This window comes from Vanessa tameamea, chromosome 25 (assembly GCF_037043105.1).
Source record: "Vanessa tameamea isolate UH-Manoa-2023 chromosome 25, ilVanTame1 primary haplotype, whole genome shotgun sequence".
NCBI lineage: Eukaryota > Metazoa > Arthropoda > Insecta > Lepidoptera > Nymphalidae > Vanessa > Vanessa tameamea.
Window position 1 is genome coordinate 8,203,104 of NC_087333.1, and position 19,870 is coordinate 8,222,973.

Here is a 19,870-nt window from a genome sequence, read left to right on the forward strand (position 1 = left end):
TTTTACTTATTGGGATTTAAATGGTGTGTTTATAAAATGTATATTTGAATGTATTACCTGTGTGGGTTAAGGTTAAGTTATTTCACTTGTTCTATTTAGAGGTAAATAACGAACCAATAATTACGGTATAGACTACGTGGTTATTAAACCAGAACTAGATGTGGTGCTTTGATTCGTTTATTAAGTCTAAATTAATAAATAAATCTTATTATTCATTAAAAGAATACTTTAAAAAAAAAAACGCCTGGATCTATGCTCGAGTTCCAAAAGCACAGTAATTATTAAAAAAAAAAACAGCATTGTAAATCTGTTTATTTGAAAAGAGCAACAATGCGAGTTTCTTGCCGTTTCTTCTCGCTGGAGGCTGCTTTCCGAAACTTCTTTATTGTGAATTTTACTTGAATAAAATTGATTTGATTAGATAATTAATCTACCCATTTATTGAATTTAGCGTAAATGTTATTCATATACCTTTTGTAGGCACTCTATATTTGAATGTATTGTTTGGAAACTAAATATTGTTAATGAAATATGAAATTACATTCTCGAATATAACTTGTGAGAACAGTAACATTTTGAGTGTTATATTAGATGTATAGTGTAATTCCAGTAGTTCGGGATGGCAAAATAAAATTATGTTTTACAATGATGCTCCAATCTCTCTATATTTCTTTACAATCCCTCACAATCATCCAATTGTTTTCCTTGTGACAGCTCAATCATTTTAAAATAAGAAATGTTGTTACATGCCATTATTAAATGTTATTCCATATAAAATAATATTAACTAAAGTTGTACAAATTATCGATCAATTAATTACAATAATAATTGTATCTATTTATAATATGTGATATTATTAATGATATAATTAATTATGATATCCTATGACGTAGCACCGTATGGAGGCTAGAGCTAGTCTCTAACAATAGCTACGTGAGATGGACATGTTAAACAGAGTAGGATAGTGTTGTATAGCAATAGATAGGCGAATAGAAAGAGAATTGTGAGGTCTCTAGCTTGGCAGTACATATACATTAATGTTATTATTAGTACTGTCCCAAGTTTTCTCTAAGATCATAGGTCCACCAATATTAAAACACTTTATAAGTACATTAACCAGTAATCCCATTTGATGAAACTTTGTACAATCGTCGACTTTCTTCACGTTGTTTCTGGCTTAGTACCAAGAATGTGGCGACAATATGTGAACGCTAGACCTGGCCATTACTCAGGATAGAGCGAGTTTGTCCTTCGACGCCCTTTCCTTTTCTATCACATGATATTGGCGTCATAACCTTGACCTATATATTCATTCGTGTATAAATTACCTCTGTATCACTCCAAGAGACTTAACATTTTAGTTTCCAAGGTCGGTGGTGTTTTGTTGTTACAGCGCGGTGTTAACCACTTACCATCGGGTGGCCCATTTGGAATCTAGAAACAAACTTGTACGAGTTCGGAGTCTCCGTCGCGGAGTACGGTGTATCTCATTAGATGCCAACGTTTTTCGAAGCTGTTGTTCACTTTCACACAAGAGCTGTTACCGTCGCTGAATCCCAAAGGTTATGACAATATTTAAAGAGGCATCGCAGCCCATTAGAAGCTTTCGCTACATTAAATGTAAGAAGTGATTACTGCATTTCGTGTATGTGTAAATTAATTAATGTATTGTTTAAAATATGTCATATACATTTTAATTCCATTGCAATTAAATGTATTTATCCACCAACCGGCATTGGAGCAGCGTGGTGAAATGTACTCCAAACCTTCTCTTCAAAAGGAGAGGCGGCCTTAGCCCAGCAGTGGGGAATTTACAGGATGTTAATGTAAAAAAAATGTAATGCATTTAAATATATATTGATATACAGTGACATTTAACTATTAACACTGATATTAAACAAATAATTCATTTGGGTTCTTTTTGGAGTTACTTCGATTTTTTAAAGTACGATTCTTTGTATTTCTATCTCAGCTAAGTTAGGTCACAGATTATTTTAACATCTGGTTTGAGGGCGTCGTCAATATAACTCAATTCTTGGGAAGTCATTTGTAAGGATTTAAACTAATCTACGATATACGTATGATTATTCTGTTAAGACTCGTTATAAAGCCATTTGGTCTAGTTCAGCTGTTTATTAGGTTTTCACAGGTGGGCAGGAATTATTAGACGTTATCTTTGACTAACTTTATTCTATTAACTGACATAACGTCACACTTTGTCTAGATAAATATAGTATTGTAACATGATATAAAGCCTGCGTTATGTTGGGCCGAAGCCGAGATGGCCCAGTGGTTAGAACGCGTGCATCTTAACCGATGATTTCGAGTTCAAACCCAGGCAGGCACCACTGAATTTTCATGTGCTTAATTTGTGTTTATAATTCATCTCGTGCTCGGCGGTGAAGGAAAACATCGTGAGGAAACCTGCATGTGTCTAATTTCAACGAAATTCTGCCACATGTGTATTCCACCAACCCGCATTGGAGCAGCGTGGTGGAATATGCTCCATACCTTCTCCTCAACGGGAGAGGAGGCCTTAGCCCAGCAGTGGGAAATTTACAGGCTGATTATGTATGTATGTATGTTATGTTATTTTGGGCAGGACGTGATTGGTTTTTCATTTCAACTGCTATTTGAATATTCAATTTGTACAATTGGTTTAGGTTCTATATTTGTAGGGCTTTGCCTGTCGCTGCTATTTTTGCAGACATTTTTAAAATTAAATCAACCAAAGCTAAAACTTTTGGCCAATTTATAGTTTATATGTGATTGTATCGTGTATTTAAATTAAGATATTCAGTATTTAAGTACCTTCTTTGAATTAATATGTTACGTCATTATGTTAAATATAAAACTGTTAAATAGCATATATCACAATATTATATACTTTTACGTTTATAGGTAGGCCCATGGGTCACTTTTCATATTTTAAAATAATTTAATTCTTTACAGATTACAAAATGTAGGTAAATCTCGACATTGAAGATTTAAACTGTAACCGGTTTTATTTAAGTTTTAATAAAAACTTAAGGTCATATTAATTTTATCTGTTTAAGTCTCTGGTTAAGTATTTTATATATTATTTAGTAACCGTCTTTATTTAAATGAATTTAAACATTATAATTATACTAGCCGGGTACCCGGTAGGTTATAATATCGGAAATATTATTCAGCGACCTACCAATTTTTTAATAAGTATTAGAGTATTGGGTAACCTGCATTGCCAATAACCTCATTTTAAACTCGAGTTTATATACATTTTCACCCCCTATTTAATTCTCTAATGGGATGGATATTTAAAACTACTGTAACCACTGTCTTTAACTTATAAACAAATGCCTAAACTATATAATTTAGCTTGGAAAAATGACGAATTTCCATATAAACTTACATCAACCACTTTGACACCCTTTAGGGGATAATTTTTTCTAAGTTCCATAAGATATATCTAATTCTTAGACCGACAAGAAACTCGGTACTTATACTCTTCCAACATTTGAAATACAAAGTAATGTCAATAAAATACAATGAAATATATATAATATATGACGCTTGACATTCAACAAGTATTAGCTCTATGTATCATCTAAATAATCTTCTCTGGTATAAATTGCTTTATATATATATATATTATTATTTTTTTTTTACTGAAGATGAATCAGCTTTATTGTATTTCCTTATAGCTTTCTGTCACTGGAATTTCCAAACCTCCGTGAACTAATTTATAAACTCAACATTCTGGATGATTATAATAAAATAAATGTTTGGTCTTTCTGACTTTATTTCTACAGCTCTTTTGGTATATATTTAATAGTATATTATTTCTGTGAACTGAGCCTGAGTATTGTGTTCAATTTACTTTCACTGTGATATAACATAAAGTTATAATACACAGTTCCAGGTTGGCAGCTTGTCCTATTAATAAAAAAAAAAAATAGTTGAATTAAACGAATGTTATAAAGGCTTTCCAAAATAACCGTTCTGTTTGGAGTTAATATGTCATTGGTTCTATATACCTTGACAGCATCACAGATGGGGAGGGGAATACTGACAATTAATATATTGGGACTCCACTTAAGTTTCAGAATAGAAACTTCAAAAAGCGACCGTAGATTAAAACCGTAGTCGTCTAGCTCAACATGTATGTGATTTAACAGTCATAGACAAGATAATTATTATTTTACTAGTTCTCGTGGAACCACTTGGACCTTTAAGAGACAAATACCTGCTCCAAAACTATATGAACATCTAAAAATAAACTCTCGTTTTACTAGTATCGTGTTTTAAATAACTTCTATATATATCTCGTATAATACATAAGAAAAAAAAAATCAATATATTAGTATGTACCTAAGTGGACAAAATTACTACTAAAAGCTAGTTTCAAACCAGTAATATATCGACAAATGATATCATAAACTCTTGTTACGGGGACCATTTTTGTATTATAAGTGCGGACATATCCAGTTCCAGATCTAAACGGACAGTATCACACTAAATGACAATTATTTAAGGAAATAAACTTAGTATATAGTATTTACCCTTGGTTACCATTAGTTATCCTCATATCTTTGGTATTTATTTCTGAAACGGTAAACATATTTATTTATTAATAAGGAATATTATTCAACACAAGATTATTTAGATGATAGAAAAGCGTGGAGTTAAATTTGTTTACTTTTAGTAATGTTGTCTATATCTGTATCTATACTAATATAGTAACTTTGTCTGGTACCTCATCACGCTTTTGGTGTGAGATAGTTTGAGTCTAGGGGAAGGCCAGAGGCTACTTCTACTTAATTCACCTCTCAAGGGGATAACATGTTATGTGCTATATATAAAGTTCCATAAATATCGCGAGGTTAAAGCCACAGGTTCAGCAAACATTAAAAATAATAGTATTTAACAGAATTAACTTTGTATTTAGTAACTACTGAGATTTTACTAGTTCTTCTCGGTTGAATCTACATTCCGAACCGGTGGTAGCTTTACTTTTAATAGAGTTCTGTAAAATGGCATTTCCATCGCGTTTATAATAGTCCACTTGAATAAAGTATATTATGATTTTGATTGTCAACAGCGTGCAGATTATTTCGGCAGTGTAACGTAGGACGCAGAGAGCATGAAACGAATTTGACCTTGATACAGGTAGGATTTTTGAAAGTCAGTATTTTAACTTCACGTTTTCCAATCTCAGGAGCTTATATTGTTTTTTTTTCTGTATATACTACATATATAAGTACCTGTGAAAGAGATTAAGTGAGTTTAGAAGTTGACAATGTTAGCACTCTTCGTCCTGCGGCAATTACTTCAAATGTGCAACCCCATCGGAATTTGTGAAAGGGAATATAGTGACTAATCAGGTGACCATCCTGAGTAATAGTCCATGCCCGAAACCTTTCAGCAGAACCTCGTCACATTCGTTTATTTTGCAAAGAATAAAAAAAATATATATCCTCGATTGTCAACATTGATGGTTAACCTACTATAGGTAGATGATTAAAATATATGGCAGACATGTTTACATTACATTATAAGATCTCCCCGAGTCCGGACACCTCATTGATTCAAGGTCCTATCCATTGTGCAATTGGAAACAGTGAAGTTTGGGAATCACAAATATAGAACCGATGTAGTTTAAGTGAATGTTTAATTACACGGATTTGTTTTTTGGATTTTCATATTGCATACGAGGTAAGTTTCTTTTTATTTCTATAAATATATTTGTAAGTGATATGTTTTTAATCTTTTTATTGAGTAATGTTAGCCAACGTCTAAATAATAATTGTTCATTGTAATATTACGTTAGTATTTATGTAAATGTTAATTTTATATGCCTTATTGCACGTTGTAATTTTAATGACGTGACAATTGCGAAATCGAAATCCATTACGAAATAAACTTTTGATAAACAACATACATTTAATAAGAATAATAATTTTATTATAATACGTATGTATTATTTCATCTAAAAACAGTTGTTAATAGTGTCAGATTAATCTTATAATTAAAAACATATTTATTGTTTATCATTCTCTAACTTAAAAAAGTACATTAATAAGTAAATTACTTACGCGTAACTAACAATAGTCTCGATACATATTAAATATCATAAGCATTTGCAAACAGAATTGCTCATACATTTAGAAGGATCTAGAATGTCAATTCAGGTACTCTTTATTAGCAGTATATGGCTTTGTTTAATTTTTAAATGGTGCCCTTGACTCATAACTATACTCTACTAAAATTTGTTTTTAAATTATGACTGTTATTAATTGTATAATTTTTAAATTTTTGTTTAAATTCTGACTTTAACAAAAATATTTTGTATTGCTGTGAATTATGTTGAAGGTTGAATCAGTTTTATTACAGGTGCAAGTGAACGGAATGTTTAATCACGTGTTTAGCATGGTGAGGAGAGTAGTTCCTTTATATTCCTTACCAGTATCTACAGCCAGTAGTTAGCATTGACATCAGGACTCAGGAGTCAATAGACCATTTGTCTTTCCAAATTTAATTTTAAATAAATTCCTTTTACTCATATACGTACAAGGTAGAAGGATCTAGAAAACAAAATTAATTTCTTACGTAAACTCTTGAAATGTTTTCAGATATTGTAATTAGAGATATTAATATCCATAAATAGCCGTATTAAATATCTCGTATTTTATACGGCTATTTATGGATGGATAAAATCATAGTAATAATAATATCGATATCAAACGGATTGTTTGTAATTAATTAATATAATAATTTACATGCACTCGTATTTGAAGCATAATTACTTTGCAATTTTAGTATAACAAGACAGATAATGTAGGCTGTTGGACGAAGCTCCTTCGCTTGGTATGATAATATTTATTTCGAGAAACAAAAATTGTTCAATATTAAACAATTACAGAAAATTGTTTAATATTGAACAATTCAAGAAGATAGGGCAAATGTTGCCTAAATATAGCTTTCCCCTGGAAAAACCCGGAGTTTACAAAATCGATTGTAGTTGTAGTAAATCCTATGTTGGACCAGATCGATACGGTGAGTTTCGTTTGTAAAACACGGGATCGAGTTTCGAGTGTAAATAAAACAAATAGTACGGGTGAAAGTGACAGTGGTAGTGGTGACCGGTGTTTACGCAGCAAACGTACGAGAAAGGAGGTAGTCCGATATGGACACTTCTAATGCCGTCAACATCTACCCGCAAACGTCAGTCTCGTGAACAAGACATTCGTAGATAATGTCGAAATATCGAACTCCACCAAATAAAAATAAAAAACATGGTAATATCCCGTTTTAAATACTGTTAGTAATAAAAATAACCATGTTAATTTAAAATCTTAAATTACAGAAAACATCTTATTATAAATTTAGTAATTAATAGAGCGAGTTTCCCATACTTATAGATTTTTTATTGTATGTTATTCTGTAAAAACTTCGTATCTCACCCACGAAATGTTTAAAGCCGACGGATAGTGACACGATATTTTAACGCGTGTAATATTTAAACGGTATTATTATAGTCAATGTCATATCACTTTCTGACATTTAACGGTCGTGTTCTGTGGTACGCTTCGATTTGTTCTTACGACGAAGCCCTATTTCGGAGTGTTTTTTTTAAACTGTCATTTCAAATATCGATATATCGATGTTTGTATAAACTATAATAACGAATAAATTAGTTACGCAATGAATTTTACGAATGATCCTAAAATGTTTTGATAAAGATTTAATTAATTAAAACTTGAACTGATTTATTTACCGTTAAAAGTGTTAGTTTTAATTTATATACGATTTACGATGTCATATTTGAGACGGCTATAGCTATAGAAAGCACTTCTCTCAAATTTCCACATCTAAGCCTGTTATTGCGTCAGGTTTGCGGTAAAATATTGATCCAGTGATCAATAACGACTGGAATGAGGTCAAATATTAACATATTTTTTCGTCAATCGATAATGTAAAAATAGTTGTTTGTGAACTGGAATAATGTCGCGAGGCAACACTGGAACTACTTCAGCTTTGACCAACGATAATCAACAACAATTTAATATTAAGTTTAAAGATTGTGGGTTTCATAATATAACTATATACCAATCAAAACCGTTAAAATATATCAATTTTATAAACGTTTTCTATCACTATTTACAGATTTGAAGAATGTGTGGACCAACCTTTTTCTTGATTAACATTTTTGTAAAACGTCAGTAAATTGTGGATACTTATAAGTTTTCGGTTTACTGATCGAATTTTCGACAAATCTGAATTTTCTCTAAAACGTAAACGTTGAATTATCGATCATATAACGCATATGTCCATCCTTTATTTGAGGAATAAGTAATGATTGATAAACTTAAATATCGTATTATAAAATAATAATAATTTTACACGTTTCATATTGTAAGGCTATAATTATTCATTTAACTGTTAATAGGTTAACTCACACTTTTCAAACGCTGGCTGCAAGGACATCGACTTGGGACCTTATATTAAATATTAAAAAAAAAAATCCTTGAATTTTGATTGTATACAATTTATTGAAATGTTTCGAAATTTGATATCTATGCCTTTAACATTTAAACAGTTTTTGTTGATTATCGAAAAAGGACCACCAAAAGGTCATTCGGTCGGATAAAAATATAAATAATATTATACTAAAAGGTTATTTAAGTTGTATGACTTTCGCAATCTTACCAATATACTAATAAAAAGGTAACTTTTTTTGCAATATCTTATTAAAGGAACTAAACTATACAACTGATAAAAGATTTATACCAGAAGATGCAAGGTGTTTCGGAGAAGGTTTTAGTATATTATAATCTATGCTGAGTTTCCGGCGTTATTTGTATGTGTTGTATATGTTGATAAGCAAAAGTACTTTCATTTATAAAAAAAAAAAAACACTTATTTTTGCTAAAAGTGTAAAAGAATAATAATCAAACCCACACAAACTCATATGAAAATCGTTTATTTATAAGCTAGTAATCATATTGATAGTTTTCACTGCGACTGCAAATAACTATATTTATGAAAAATATTGCACAGCTTATAAGGCTGTAGATACCGAGGGTTTAGGTCTAAATCCCGGGTCTGGATTTACACCCAAGATTTTACGGGATTTAAAACAACCTAATACCTAATACTTACATACGTGTGTCGTACTCGTTTATATTGGAAAGTGCGTAAAGCCGTTGGTCTTGCGTTGATCTCTCAAAATCGTGTTGGATTGTCAATCCATCGGACTATGAGAGTGGAAATTAGTACTGGATGACGCCTCAATTTTCATTAAAGAGATTTAGCCAACATTTACTCTTTACTTGGTGGTAGGCCTTTGTGCAAGCCCGTCTGGATATGTACCATTCCCCCATCAGATATTCTACCGCCAAACAGCAGTACTCAGTATTGCTGTTTTTTGAGAAATGGTTAATATTTCTTAGCGCCATTATGTTGGTCCATATGTTCATTCGCCTACCGATATCATATAAAATAATACTCTTCAGTCGTTCTTAGATAGATAATAATAATTATTATTGTAGAGTTGTAGTTTGCTCTCTATCGAACGACAGTTCTCTTTTACACCAATCCCGGAACAACTTATTACAATAAACTCTTGGTAAAATATTCACTATCTAAACTACACAAGGTAGATTGTATTGTAATTAGAGGCAGTTGTTTTAATTTTTTAATATATTTCTATTTGAATAATGGCGTGAGAAAGTAGATAGTTCATACAAAATCTCACAGATATACGATTTAAATATTCGGCTACGAAAACGAAAACACGTCAATGAATTTAGATTAGCATAAAATTTTAATAATGTCGGATATTACTATAAAAGTCGCATTCCGCTAAACATTTATGCATTTTTTTATAAGAACTCGTCTAGTTTGACCGCCAATACAGTAACAAATGACACATTCGCACAAGCTTGTGCATACCGAGATCGATTGTACCTAATGCTCTGATGAGCCGAGATGGCTCGATAACCAAAGATTGCGGATGACGATAAGGCTTCACTGAATTTTTAAATGCTAATCATGATTCATCTCATACTCGATGGTAAGGGAATATAAAATAATACGTTATGAAGTAATTCAATGTATCGGACGAAAGTCTGCCGCAAGTGTGTCTTTGAACCCGGATTGGTGGAGTGAAAACTTATCCTCAAAAAGGTGGAGGATCTTCGACCAACTGTGATGTTAGTCAAGGATTGTTTGGCTAAGGCCTTCTCTGGATAATTTTACTGGAATAAATCTTTTTATTTTTTTTATATATTCATAAATAATTATTAAACGTTATAGGAACGAAGTACTTTTACGCGGCTCACAATGAGTAATTATTCTATTAAGATATAATTATCATTTCAATATATGACGATGTGAACAATACTATCTCTGAAATAGTAAATTGGTTTAGTGTTAATAATTTAATGTTAAATAGTAAAAAGACTAAATGTATTAAATTCACTACTCCCAATGTAAGATGTGTCAAAACGAGTGTACGCTTAAACGGGGAAGCATTAGATGTTTTAGAATCAACAGAGTTCCTTGGTATGACAATAGACTCTAAGCTCCAATGGGGCCCCCATATAAATAAATTGGCGAATAGACTCAGCTCTGCAGCCTATGCGGTAAAAAAAATTAGACTTTTGACTGATGTGGATACGGCTCGCCTTGTCTACTTCAGTTATTTCCACAGTATAATGTCGTATGGCATCCTACTCTGGGGTAATGCAGCTGACATTAATACTATTTTTGTACTGCAGAAGAGGGCTATTCGTGCAATTTATAACCTGGGCCCAAAAGATTCGTTAAGAGGTAAATTTAAAGTAATTAAAATAATGCCTGTCGCTTCTCAATTTGTTTTTGATAATGTTATGTATGTACGCAAAAACATAAACGATTTTCCCAGAAATTGTGACGTACATTCTATTAACACTAGGAACAAGAATAAACTTGTAACTCCAAGTACCCGATTACACAGGGTTAGTAACTCTTTTTTGGGGCAATGTATACGTTTTTACAACAGGATCCCAGAAAACGTTCAAAATTATTCAATTATAAAATTCAAAAGAATCGTTAAAGAGCGTTTGTGTGCTAAAGGATATTACAACACTAATTACTTTTTAGTTGACTGCACACCTTGGGAATGAAATGATCGCCTCCAGGCTGTTTCAAATAACTAAAATATAATTGTCATTGTACATGGAAAATAGTAAAAAAATATATATATATATATATATCCCGCTGACTTTCTTTCGCCGGTTCTTCTCAGGTCCGAGGTGCTAAATTCCGAACCGGTGGTTGATTTTTGACAATCAATAAGCAAGTGTAAACACTTCTATATTGAATAAAGATTTTTGACTTTGACTTTGACTTTGGTGCTCCAAGACACCTCTCCATTACAAAAAACAAAAGAAATACTTATATATTTATACCTATTTTATTAATTCGGTATTTGATTTACTTTTCGATATTCTCACGGATAATCTCGCCGACAACGTAATTTTATGTATAATATATACAATCCGTTTATATCAGGTTTATCTAGTTATGAATAGCATTTGGTGTGTGCGTGACCACAGATAATGTACAAAATAATTTAAATTTAATTTGAAAATGGAATCATAATACATAAATAAATTATATAATGGACGATTTAATTTGAGATAGCTACAGAGGTTCTTGCCGTTTTTCCTGATAGAATCTATATTCCGAACCGATGGAAAATTCACGTTCAAATGATTTTAAGTAGGTATTTTAAAGTCCTGTTTGATAATTATGTATAATTAAGGATTAACATTTGCGATTAGTAGCAGTTCCCCGCGATTTCGGTCACGATATGGTATTAAGCCGTTCTAAGTCGATGCCCGGCTTCACAGGCGGCATCCTTATGACACGCGTACTGTGAATCATTATGGGGGCTCCCAACATCTCAGTTGAGAATTTTAACAGCCCGAATAAAAAAGAAAAGTGCATCAGCTTGAGGGGCGAGAGTGTCAAAACTGGCGCAAAGGACAGCGTCTTATCTCAGCGTCCATTGTAGATGTCGTAACTGGTATAATAATTATTATTATTTCTCACGGGTAATGTCCATGAGAGACTAACTTAGTATTGGGTGACTCATTAGAAGTGTCATCCAAATAAATATTCCCTAGTAGAATAAGTGCCCACTGGGTTGTACATATCCAGACCGACAAAGTTCTACTAAAATAAAAACCTTAGTATCTCTCAATATACGATATAAGTATTATTTACTGTACTCGAATACGGCATTTATTATTATGACTAATAATTTTATTTCTTTCTTAAGTACCAATTTACTATATACGTAATTATTATAAGAGTGTTCTCCGGCATAGACACTATTCATACTCAGATCAGATTCCGAAAGAATCAGACTTCCGGCGTACTGACAAATATAATAGACACTAGACGGAAAACCAAGATTCGGGATTTCTATATTGTGTTTACATAATAAAACAATATTACGTACGTAATACAATACAATAATATATATATTTTTGACAGAAACGGTGACAATCATTGTAAAGACACGCAGGGGAAAGGCAAACTAATAACTAGTTTCCGACTTCGCAGAGCTACATCCTTCCTGGGACACGGCATTCGTTTCTATAATAAGATACCAGAGCTATTTTTCCCTTGGCCTATTAAAAAATTTAAAGTTCTCGTCAAAAAACATTGTTACTCAATACAGTATTAAAAATTATAAAAAATCGTGTATATTGAAGTATATATTGATTTCTAGGCCGGATATATAAAAAAATATTTGTACTTTACTGACATGCTCTATAACAAAAACGGTGGAAAAGATTAACTACTGAGTTTCTTGCAGTAACTACTGTGTGGCGGAAGATTAATTTCTACACGCGAAAAGACGTCAAATAAATACCAGGATAACATAAGTAGAAGAGAAATATAGGATTAATGTATTCAACGCTTTATAGTGTAGACCGCCACGGACACCGCGTGATGCCATACACGCGGTACAGCCGATGCATAGATAAATAAAATATTCAACACCTTATTGTGAATCATAAGGAGACACTACATTACATTACATACATTAGCAGCCTGTTAATTTCCCACTGCTGGGCTAAGGCCTCCTCTCCCTTTGAGGTAAAGGTTTGAGCATATTTCACCACGCTGCTCCAATGCGGGTTGGTGGAATACACATGTGGCAGAATTTCGTTGAAATTAAACACATGCAGGTTTCCTCACGACGTTTTCCTTCACCGCCGAGCACGAGATGAATTATAAACACAAATTGAGCACATGAAATTCAGTGGTGCTTGCCTGGGTTTGAAGCCGAAATCATCGTTAAGATTCACGCGACATAGACAGGAGAAAATCCTCTTATTTTTAATTGATTTGATCCAAAGAAATTTATGTTAAACAGGGTCAGTAACTCTTTTACGGGACAATGTATACGTTTTTACAATTACGGAAAACGTTCAAAAATATATCAATAGTAAAATTTAAAAGAATCGTTAAAAAGCGTTTTTGTGCTAAAGGATATTACAAAACTAATGAACTTCTTAGTTGGTTGCAATTGCCTTGGGAATGAGATGATCGCCTGCTGAACGAAAATGTGTTTTTTGTTAGTGTATGAAAACAATAACTGCGCCAACTGACACAAATACTAGTCCTAATTTAGATTAGATTAAATTTATGTAAAACAATAAACTTATTTCTTTAGTAATTCTCAGGTCAGAGTTTGATTTCGAACCGGTAGTAGATTTTTGACTTTGAATAAGCAAGTGTAAAGCTTTTATATTGAATAGAGACTATTGACTCTGGATTAAGTATTCTAATTTCAAACCACGACTGACGTGTGACTATAGCATGACTCTCTTTGATTAGCGCCTTTGCCTCTCTCACTTACATTAAAAAATATTTTTATCTATAATAAATAGAATGATGATTTTTATCGATTTCTACACTCCTGAATTTGAAAGATAATTTCCAATAAAAGTTTTAACGTGTATTGAACGTAGGCGATATAGTTATGGCAGATGGCAACGTTTAAAACGATAAAATTCGAAAAATAGGTAAATGAAGTGTTTTTACTGACTGAAAACTTGATCTAAACAGGGCCGGCCCGTGGAGTTTAGGGGGCCCTGGGCTAATACTACTTAGGGGCCCCATTTAAGACACACCTGAACGTAGACTTGAATTAAATTAATTAAATGGGTTTGCTTAATTGCAGGACTCGCAGGGCTGCAAACCATACGATCTGTTTAATTTAATAAAATGAGCGATTCTTTTGAATAATATATAATTGGATGAGAGTTCGAATAATCTATGATATTAATTATGAATTAAAAAAAATGCGTTTTGAACATCTATGAATCAGTTATCGGAACTTAGTTACCGATTAGTTGTTGCTAATTGATATTCTCGGCTTTTCTCTATTACAATATGCATGTATTGTACATTAAGATTATTATTAATTACTATGTAGATTAAGAGATCAATAAGTCTAGAGATTAATAGTGATACTAAATCATATATAGATATGTGTATTTCCAAAGGTATACATCAAATCAGAAGCATTCAAATTCAGAAGTGTCAAAGGTTTAAGGGCCGCCTAGCGATGTAAAACGTAGTAGGATCGAGCCTGACCCCTTGGACTATTGTCATCCCCACACTTAACTCGTGTTAAGCTCAATTGGAGGGGTCAATAAGAATGTTAACAATTACTTATAATGAGGCATTGCTATAATTAGGAAAATCTTCCTAGGTTTGCGTATTTACAGAGCTTGGTCAATACTGTGATCCTAATCTAACTATAACCGGTTTGTCACGTGACCTCTTCGACATTGACCTGATCCTGATTAGAATTAATCTTATCATAAGCACAACGGTTTCTATGTACTTGATTACAAGATTACGCCCTGTATTATTATTATAATGCGACATTATTCTTCTGTTTATCTTTTTACAATAAGATATGTTGCCAGGCGGGAAAATGGTCGACTTAATGGTAGAAGACGAAGCTGTTAACGGAACTTTGGAAGTAAAATTAAGGTGGATATAAGTACTTGAATGGAATTGTGCTGTATTATCAATGAAGATATATTAATCATGAACTCTTAATAGTGCACAATAGCCGAGGTATTACAAAATCGCATAAAATAAGTAAACCTAAGGTTTTTTTATATTCAATAATTATTCAATTTAAATAAGTTAGAACTTGGGAACTAAGATTGTTATGTTGGATAAGGACATGTTAAGTCCCTTGTGCCTTTACTTACACTGGCATACCCACCCTCGCAACAACAATGAGCAGTGTTTGGCGGTACACTATTTGATAATTGTGTACCATCTACCCAGCCGGTAGGGTTTGCACAAAGCCTTATATATATTTTGTGCTATGATTGTAGCACGCTGTTACTATTGGAAACTATTTTTTTTTTTTACCGCAAGCGTAAATTGATTCCAGCGGTTGGCCAGCGCATGTAATGTAATCGACTTTTGTGCACTGACGGTAACTATGGCGTTATATTTTATTATTACAACACAATCTTAAGAAATGATACTTGAGGGTTATTTATTTTTAAATTTCATAATATTCGAAATTATTTGAGGGTAATTGTCTGAATAACATTATGCCCTAGAGTAGTTTTTTTTTTTTTAGAAATTTCGTTGTACTAGCGACCCGCCCCGGCTTCGCACGGGTGCAATGCTGATACTAAATATACTACAGAATGTCTCTATAATTCTCAGTGTTTCTCAAATATATTGTGCATGCATTATACATATAAACCTTCCTCTTGAATCAATCTATCTACTTATTAAAAAAACCGCATCAAAATTCGTTGTGTAATTTTAAAGATCTAAGCATACATAGGGACAGACAGCGGTAAGCGACTTTGTTTTATACTACGTAATGATGATTACGAGGACTTGAATATTGATAAACGATTTCGAGCACAAATGCGGGCAAGCACCACTAAATTTTCTGCTTAATTAGTTTTTATAATTCATCTCGCTCTTTGCGATAAAGGAAAATATCGTGAGGAAATCTGTATGTGCCGGATAAATCTGTCACGTGGATTCAAAAAACAGTGGTGGCGTGGTGGAGAATGCTACAAAACTTCTTCTCAAGAAGGAAAGGACGCCCAGCAGTGGATCATTAAAAGGCTGGGTTACTAATTAGTTAATAAAAAATAATGTTTCTTCATTATTGCTATTCGCAAGAAGATGTAATCAAAATATTCCTAATTCAAATAGGCTTATTAAAGTTCGTTTGAATAATCTTATATAGTCAATATAGAGTATTGAAATAAATGTAAAACTACCACCCATTCGGAATGTAGATTCTATGGTAAATCAAAATATACATTATTTTAGTAAATAGTATTTATAAAATACTACTTGAATAATGTATATTTCAACCATAACAGAAAAAAACCAAATAAACAAGATTTGACGGCAAATTGAAGCGATATCATTGGCCGAGAGCTTGATTGCTATGATATTTACTATGGATTTGCGAAAAAATGGCGTTTAAACGTCGATGAAACTGTTATCGGAATTTGGAAGTAAAATAAAGTGGAAATAAGTAGTTAAGTTTATTAGTGTTGTATTATAAATAAAAATATATTAATCATAATCTCTTAGTAGTGCACAACATAGCTGTGTTATTAGCAAATCGCATGAAATATGTAAATCTAAGATTTCTATATCTTTTTTCCTACTTCCATTGGAATAGGCTATATAAGCACTTGGACAAACCTATCATCGGTTCAAATTATAGATTCTACCTCAAGAAACTCAGTAGTTACTCTTCTGTATTCTGCCTGAAGATCAACAAGTATTAGCTCCACGTTTTTTTATCACCTACAAGTCTCGTATTGAAATATATACCTTAGTTATTCAGATATGTTCAATAAATTTGAATATATGAATCAGAAAAGTAATAAATATCATAGAAATTTATTAAAGAATTGTAATATAATAATTACCTTGCCCCGAGAAGGATTTATTGACTTTGCGGAGTCGGAAACGTAACGTTAAAAGCTTATCCTTACGGCTCGTGTTCATACAATGTCTATCAAAGTGATCAAGTGTTACTGAGAATATCCACAAGAAATTCAGTAGTTATTCTTTCGTTCAACTTACGATTTAATAAAATAGGTGAAAAATTAGTGTTTTCTGCTTTCGATCACGGCGTTTAACTTAATATAACCATTTTGCTGGAGATGGCGCTCGAGTTTTTATAATACATACCGAACGAATGATTTTTGTAACTCTCTGACATATCGATTTTTATTCGAATTCTTTGTTAATTTTTGTCTAAATAACTAATATTTGTTTTTGTTGTCACACACAAGTCATATTTACTGACTATACTAATATTATACATGCGAAAGTGACTCTATCTACCTGTTCACGTTAAACCGCTGAACCTTTTCAGATTAAACACCCTTGAGCATGGTCGTCGAGTTGCCAGCTTATCGTTTTTTATAGGATACGCTTCGGAGAGTGCTCGAAGGCTCTTTTCGAACTGATTGAGCCATCTCCATTCCTTTATCGGACTACTAGGCGCAGGCAAAAGTTTCATCCATACGTTGTTGACATACCCAAAATTCGAACTAAACGGTTTGACAGCTCGTTTTAGGTGAGAGTCGCCAAAATTTGGAACGACCTGCCTGGGTCTATTTTTCCTGATTAGTTGAACTCTGGAGCCTTTAAGAGTAGAGTGAACAGGTTTCTTTTGGATGGGCGTATACCACCTTCGTCTTCATCTACACTTTCCATCAGGTGAGATGGAAGACAAACGCCAATTCCATTACAACTATAAAAAAAAAAAAATTTAAACAGACATATGGCATGGAGATAGTTTGAGTCCCAGGGAGAGGGAGTAAAAATTGTGTGACGGTTTGTGTGCTACAGATAAATATTTTATATATTTTTCATATAGTTATACCGTTAAGTCTTGATTGAAGAAAAACCTTTATTGTCAGAAAGAAAAAAAGTCAGTTTCGTTACTGGTCTCTACACTAAGGTAGCTGTATCGTAGGAATTTCGGACGAAAATCAACACGAAACGCTTAGCTTTTCGCTTTCACTAATATATTAATAAAAAATACATGTATTAAAAAAAAATAAAAAAATTTACACCTATCTAACCATAATTTTGAAAGCCAAAACCCCTCTTAAATGTTTTAAATCTTATTGTACATTTATATTTCTAGTAACATTATAAAAGCAAATGTAACTCCGTCTATATTTCTGCTACGTTTCACGGCTAAACTACTAATCCAATTTGATGCAATTTGGTATGTGAACCTTGAACCTAGGGAAATTAACTAAAGTATTAAAACCTTCAAATGCATCTAACACGCAGACGAAAACTAGTAATTATTTACTAGGTTCTCTAGCGGTTAACAAATATTTAACTTTGCTTTAGGTTTCCCGAAAGTTGTAGATGCAAAATATTAGACACTATTTATTAATTTCAAAGTTTTGTTTTGTTGTCTAGATGGTTTGCTTGCTGAAAGAGTTGGCGGTGCAGCTGTTTGATGTAGGAGCAGTGCGTCTTGGTGACATCGAAGCAAAAGTCGGACGCAGGACGCCGATTTACTTCGACCTGAGAGTCGTTGTATCTCATCCAAAGATTATGGTAACTATGAACTAACATATTTTATTCTCTAACAGAATAATTTAAATGCTACTTAATTATAATTATATTAAAATAATTTTAATACTAAACTCAGACTAAAAGTACATATTTATAACTTGATAATGCTCATTGTATAAGGCTTTGACTTTTTACCGACCCTTACCCTCATTTTTATGAGTAAAATTAATACTTAACAAAAGAGAAATTTTTGTTTTAGTCAATTCTACAGAGAATTCAATCTTAAATATTTATTATTTAAAATAAATATAAAACTGTTACGTAATGGAAATACCTATTTGTGTACACGTAATTAAAATCTGCTTTTTAAAAGGAAAATTTAATAATAATTATTGTCACCTTTTTTTTTAAATTACAGATGGCAATCGCACAACATTTACAAATTTTAGCTTCGGAAATAGACCACGATATCCTGTGCGGCGTGCCCTATGCCGCACTTCCTTTTGCTGCTGTTATGTCCGTCAATACAAATACTCCCATGATTATGAAAAGGAAAGAAACAAAACTTTATGCAACGAAGAAAATTCTCGAAGGAGTTTTTGAGCAAAATCAAAAGTGTCTCGTAGTTGAAGATGTAGTGACATCTGGCGGCAGCTTGTTAGAAACTGTTCATACTCTTCGCAAAGAGAGATTATCTGTGACCGACGCCGTAATAGTTCTTGAGAGGGAACAAGGTGGCGCTAGTGTACTCAAAGCAAATGGCGTCGACGTGAAATCAATATTTACGATGTCTGAATTAGTAAAAATACTCCGAGATGCCGGCAGGATAAGCGATGAAACAGTTGAAATTGTATCTGATCACATAAAAGAATGCCAATTTGGTATGAAAGATAACTTTGAACATATTATACAATAATTACCCAGTGCTAGGCGCTAAATAGATTATGGAATAACCTACAGAGTTAGTAGTTGAGTTTATACTTTATAAAAAAATATAAATAAATAATAATCATAGTATGTACTTGTTACATTGTCATCTTATTTAATATATTTCACCAGTAATTAGACTACGAACTAACAAGTTGTTTTATTGTAAAATACAATTTAACTAATAGTATACGCGTAATGACTACAAACTTGATTTAGTAGTAAGTAGGTAATTCTTTTTGGATAGCAGGCCTTAGACTATTTATATATAGATAGACTCAAAGCTGAGAGCTTGTAGATAAAAAAATAGCGACCAACTATTGGCCACTAAGTACACATT

General features: G+C 32.5%; 3 protein-coding genes across 3 annotated transcripts in view; 1 reads left to right on the forward strand and 2 right to left on the reverse strand.

Annotated features, from left to right (window-relative positions):
* The window catches only part of LOC113396223 (mitochondrial S-adenosylmethionine carrier protein-like), a 260,338-nt gene that overhangs the window by 78,540 nt on the left and 161,928 nt on the right, over positions 1–19,870 (reverse strand). The gene's annotated exons all lie outside the window — the stretch shown is intronic.
* LOC113392855 (trafficking protein particle complex subunit 2-like protein) overlaps positions 1–19,870 on the reverse strand; it is a 177,136-nt gene that overhangs the window by 77,072 nt on the left and 80,194 nt on the right. The window lies entirely within an intron of this gene.
* LOC135194128 (uridine 5'-monophosphate synthase-like) lies at positions 5,542–19,602 on the forward strand. Its single transcript, XM_064218933.1, has 3 exons — positions 5,542–5,694; positions 18,505–18,645; positions 19,022–19,602. The coding sequence occupies exons 2-3, from the start codon at positions 18,505–18,507 to the stop codon at positions 19,517–19,519; spliced, it is 639 nt and encodes a 212-aa protein (XP_064075003.1). The 5' UTR covers positions 5,542–5,694; the 3' UTR covers positions 19,520–19,602.

Bases quoted from the DNA above. Each gene is read 5' to 3' on its own strand.
- LOC135194128 (XM_064218933.1), top strand. From the start codon at position 18,505: ATGGTTTGCTTGCTGAAAGAGTTGGCGGTGCAGCTGTTTGATGTAGGA. The intron at 18,646-19,021 runs GTAACTATGAAC...TTTAAATTACAG, and splicing joins TATCTCATCCAAAGATTATG to ATGGCAATCGCACAACATTT.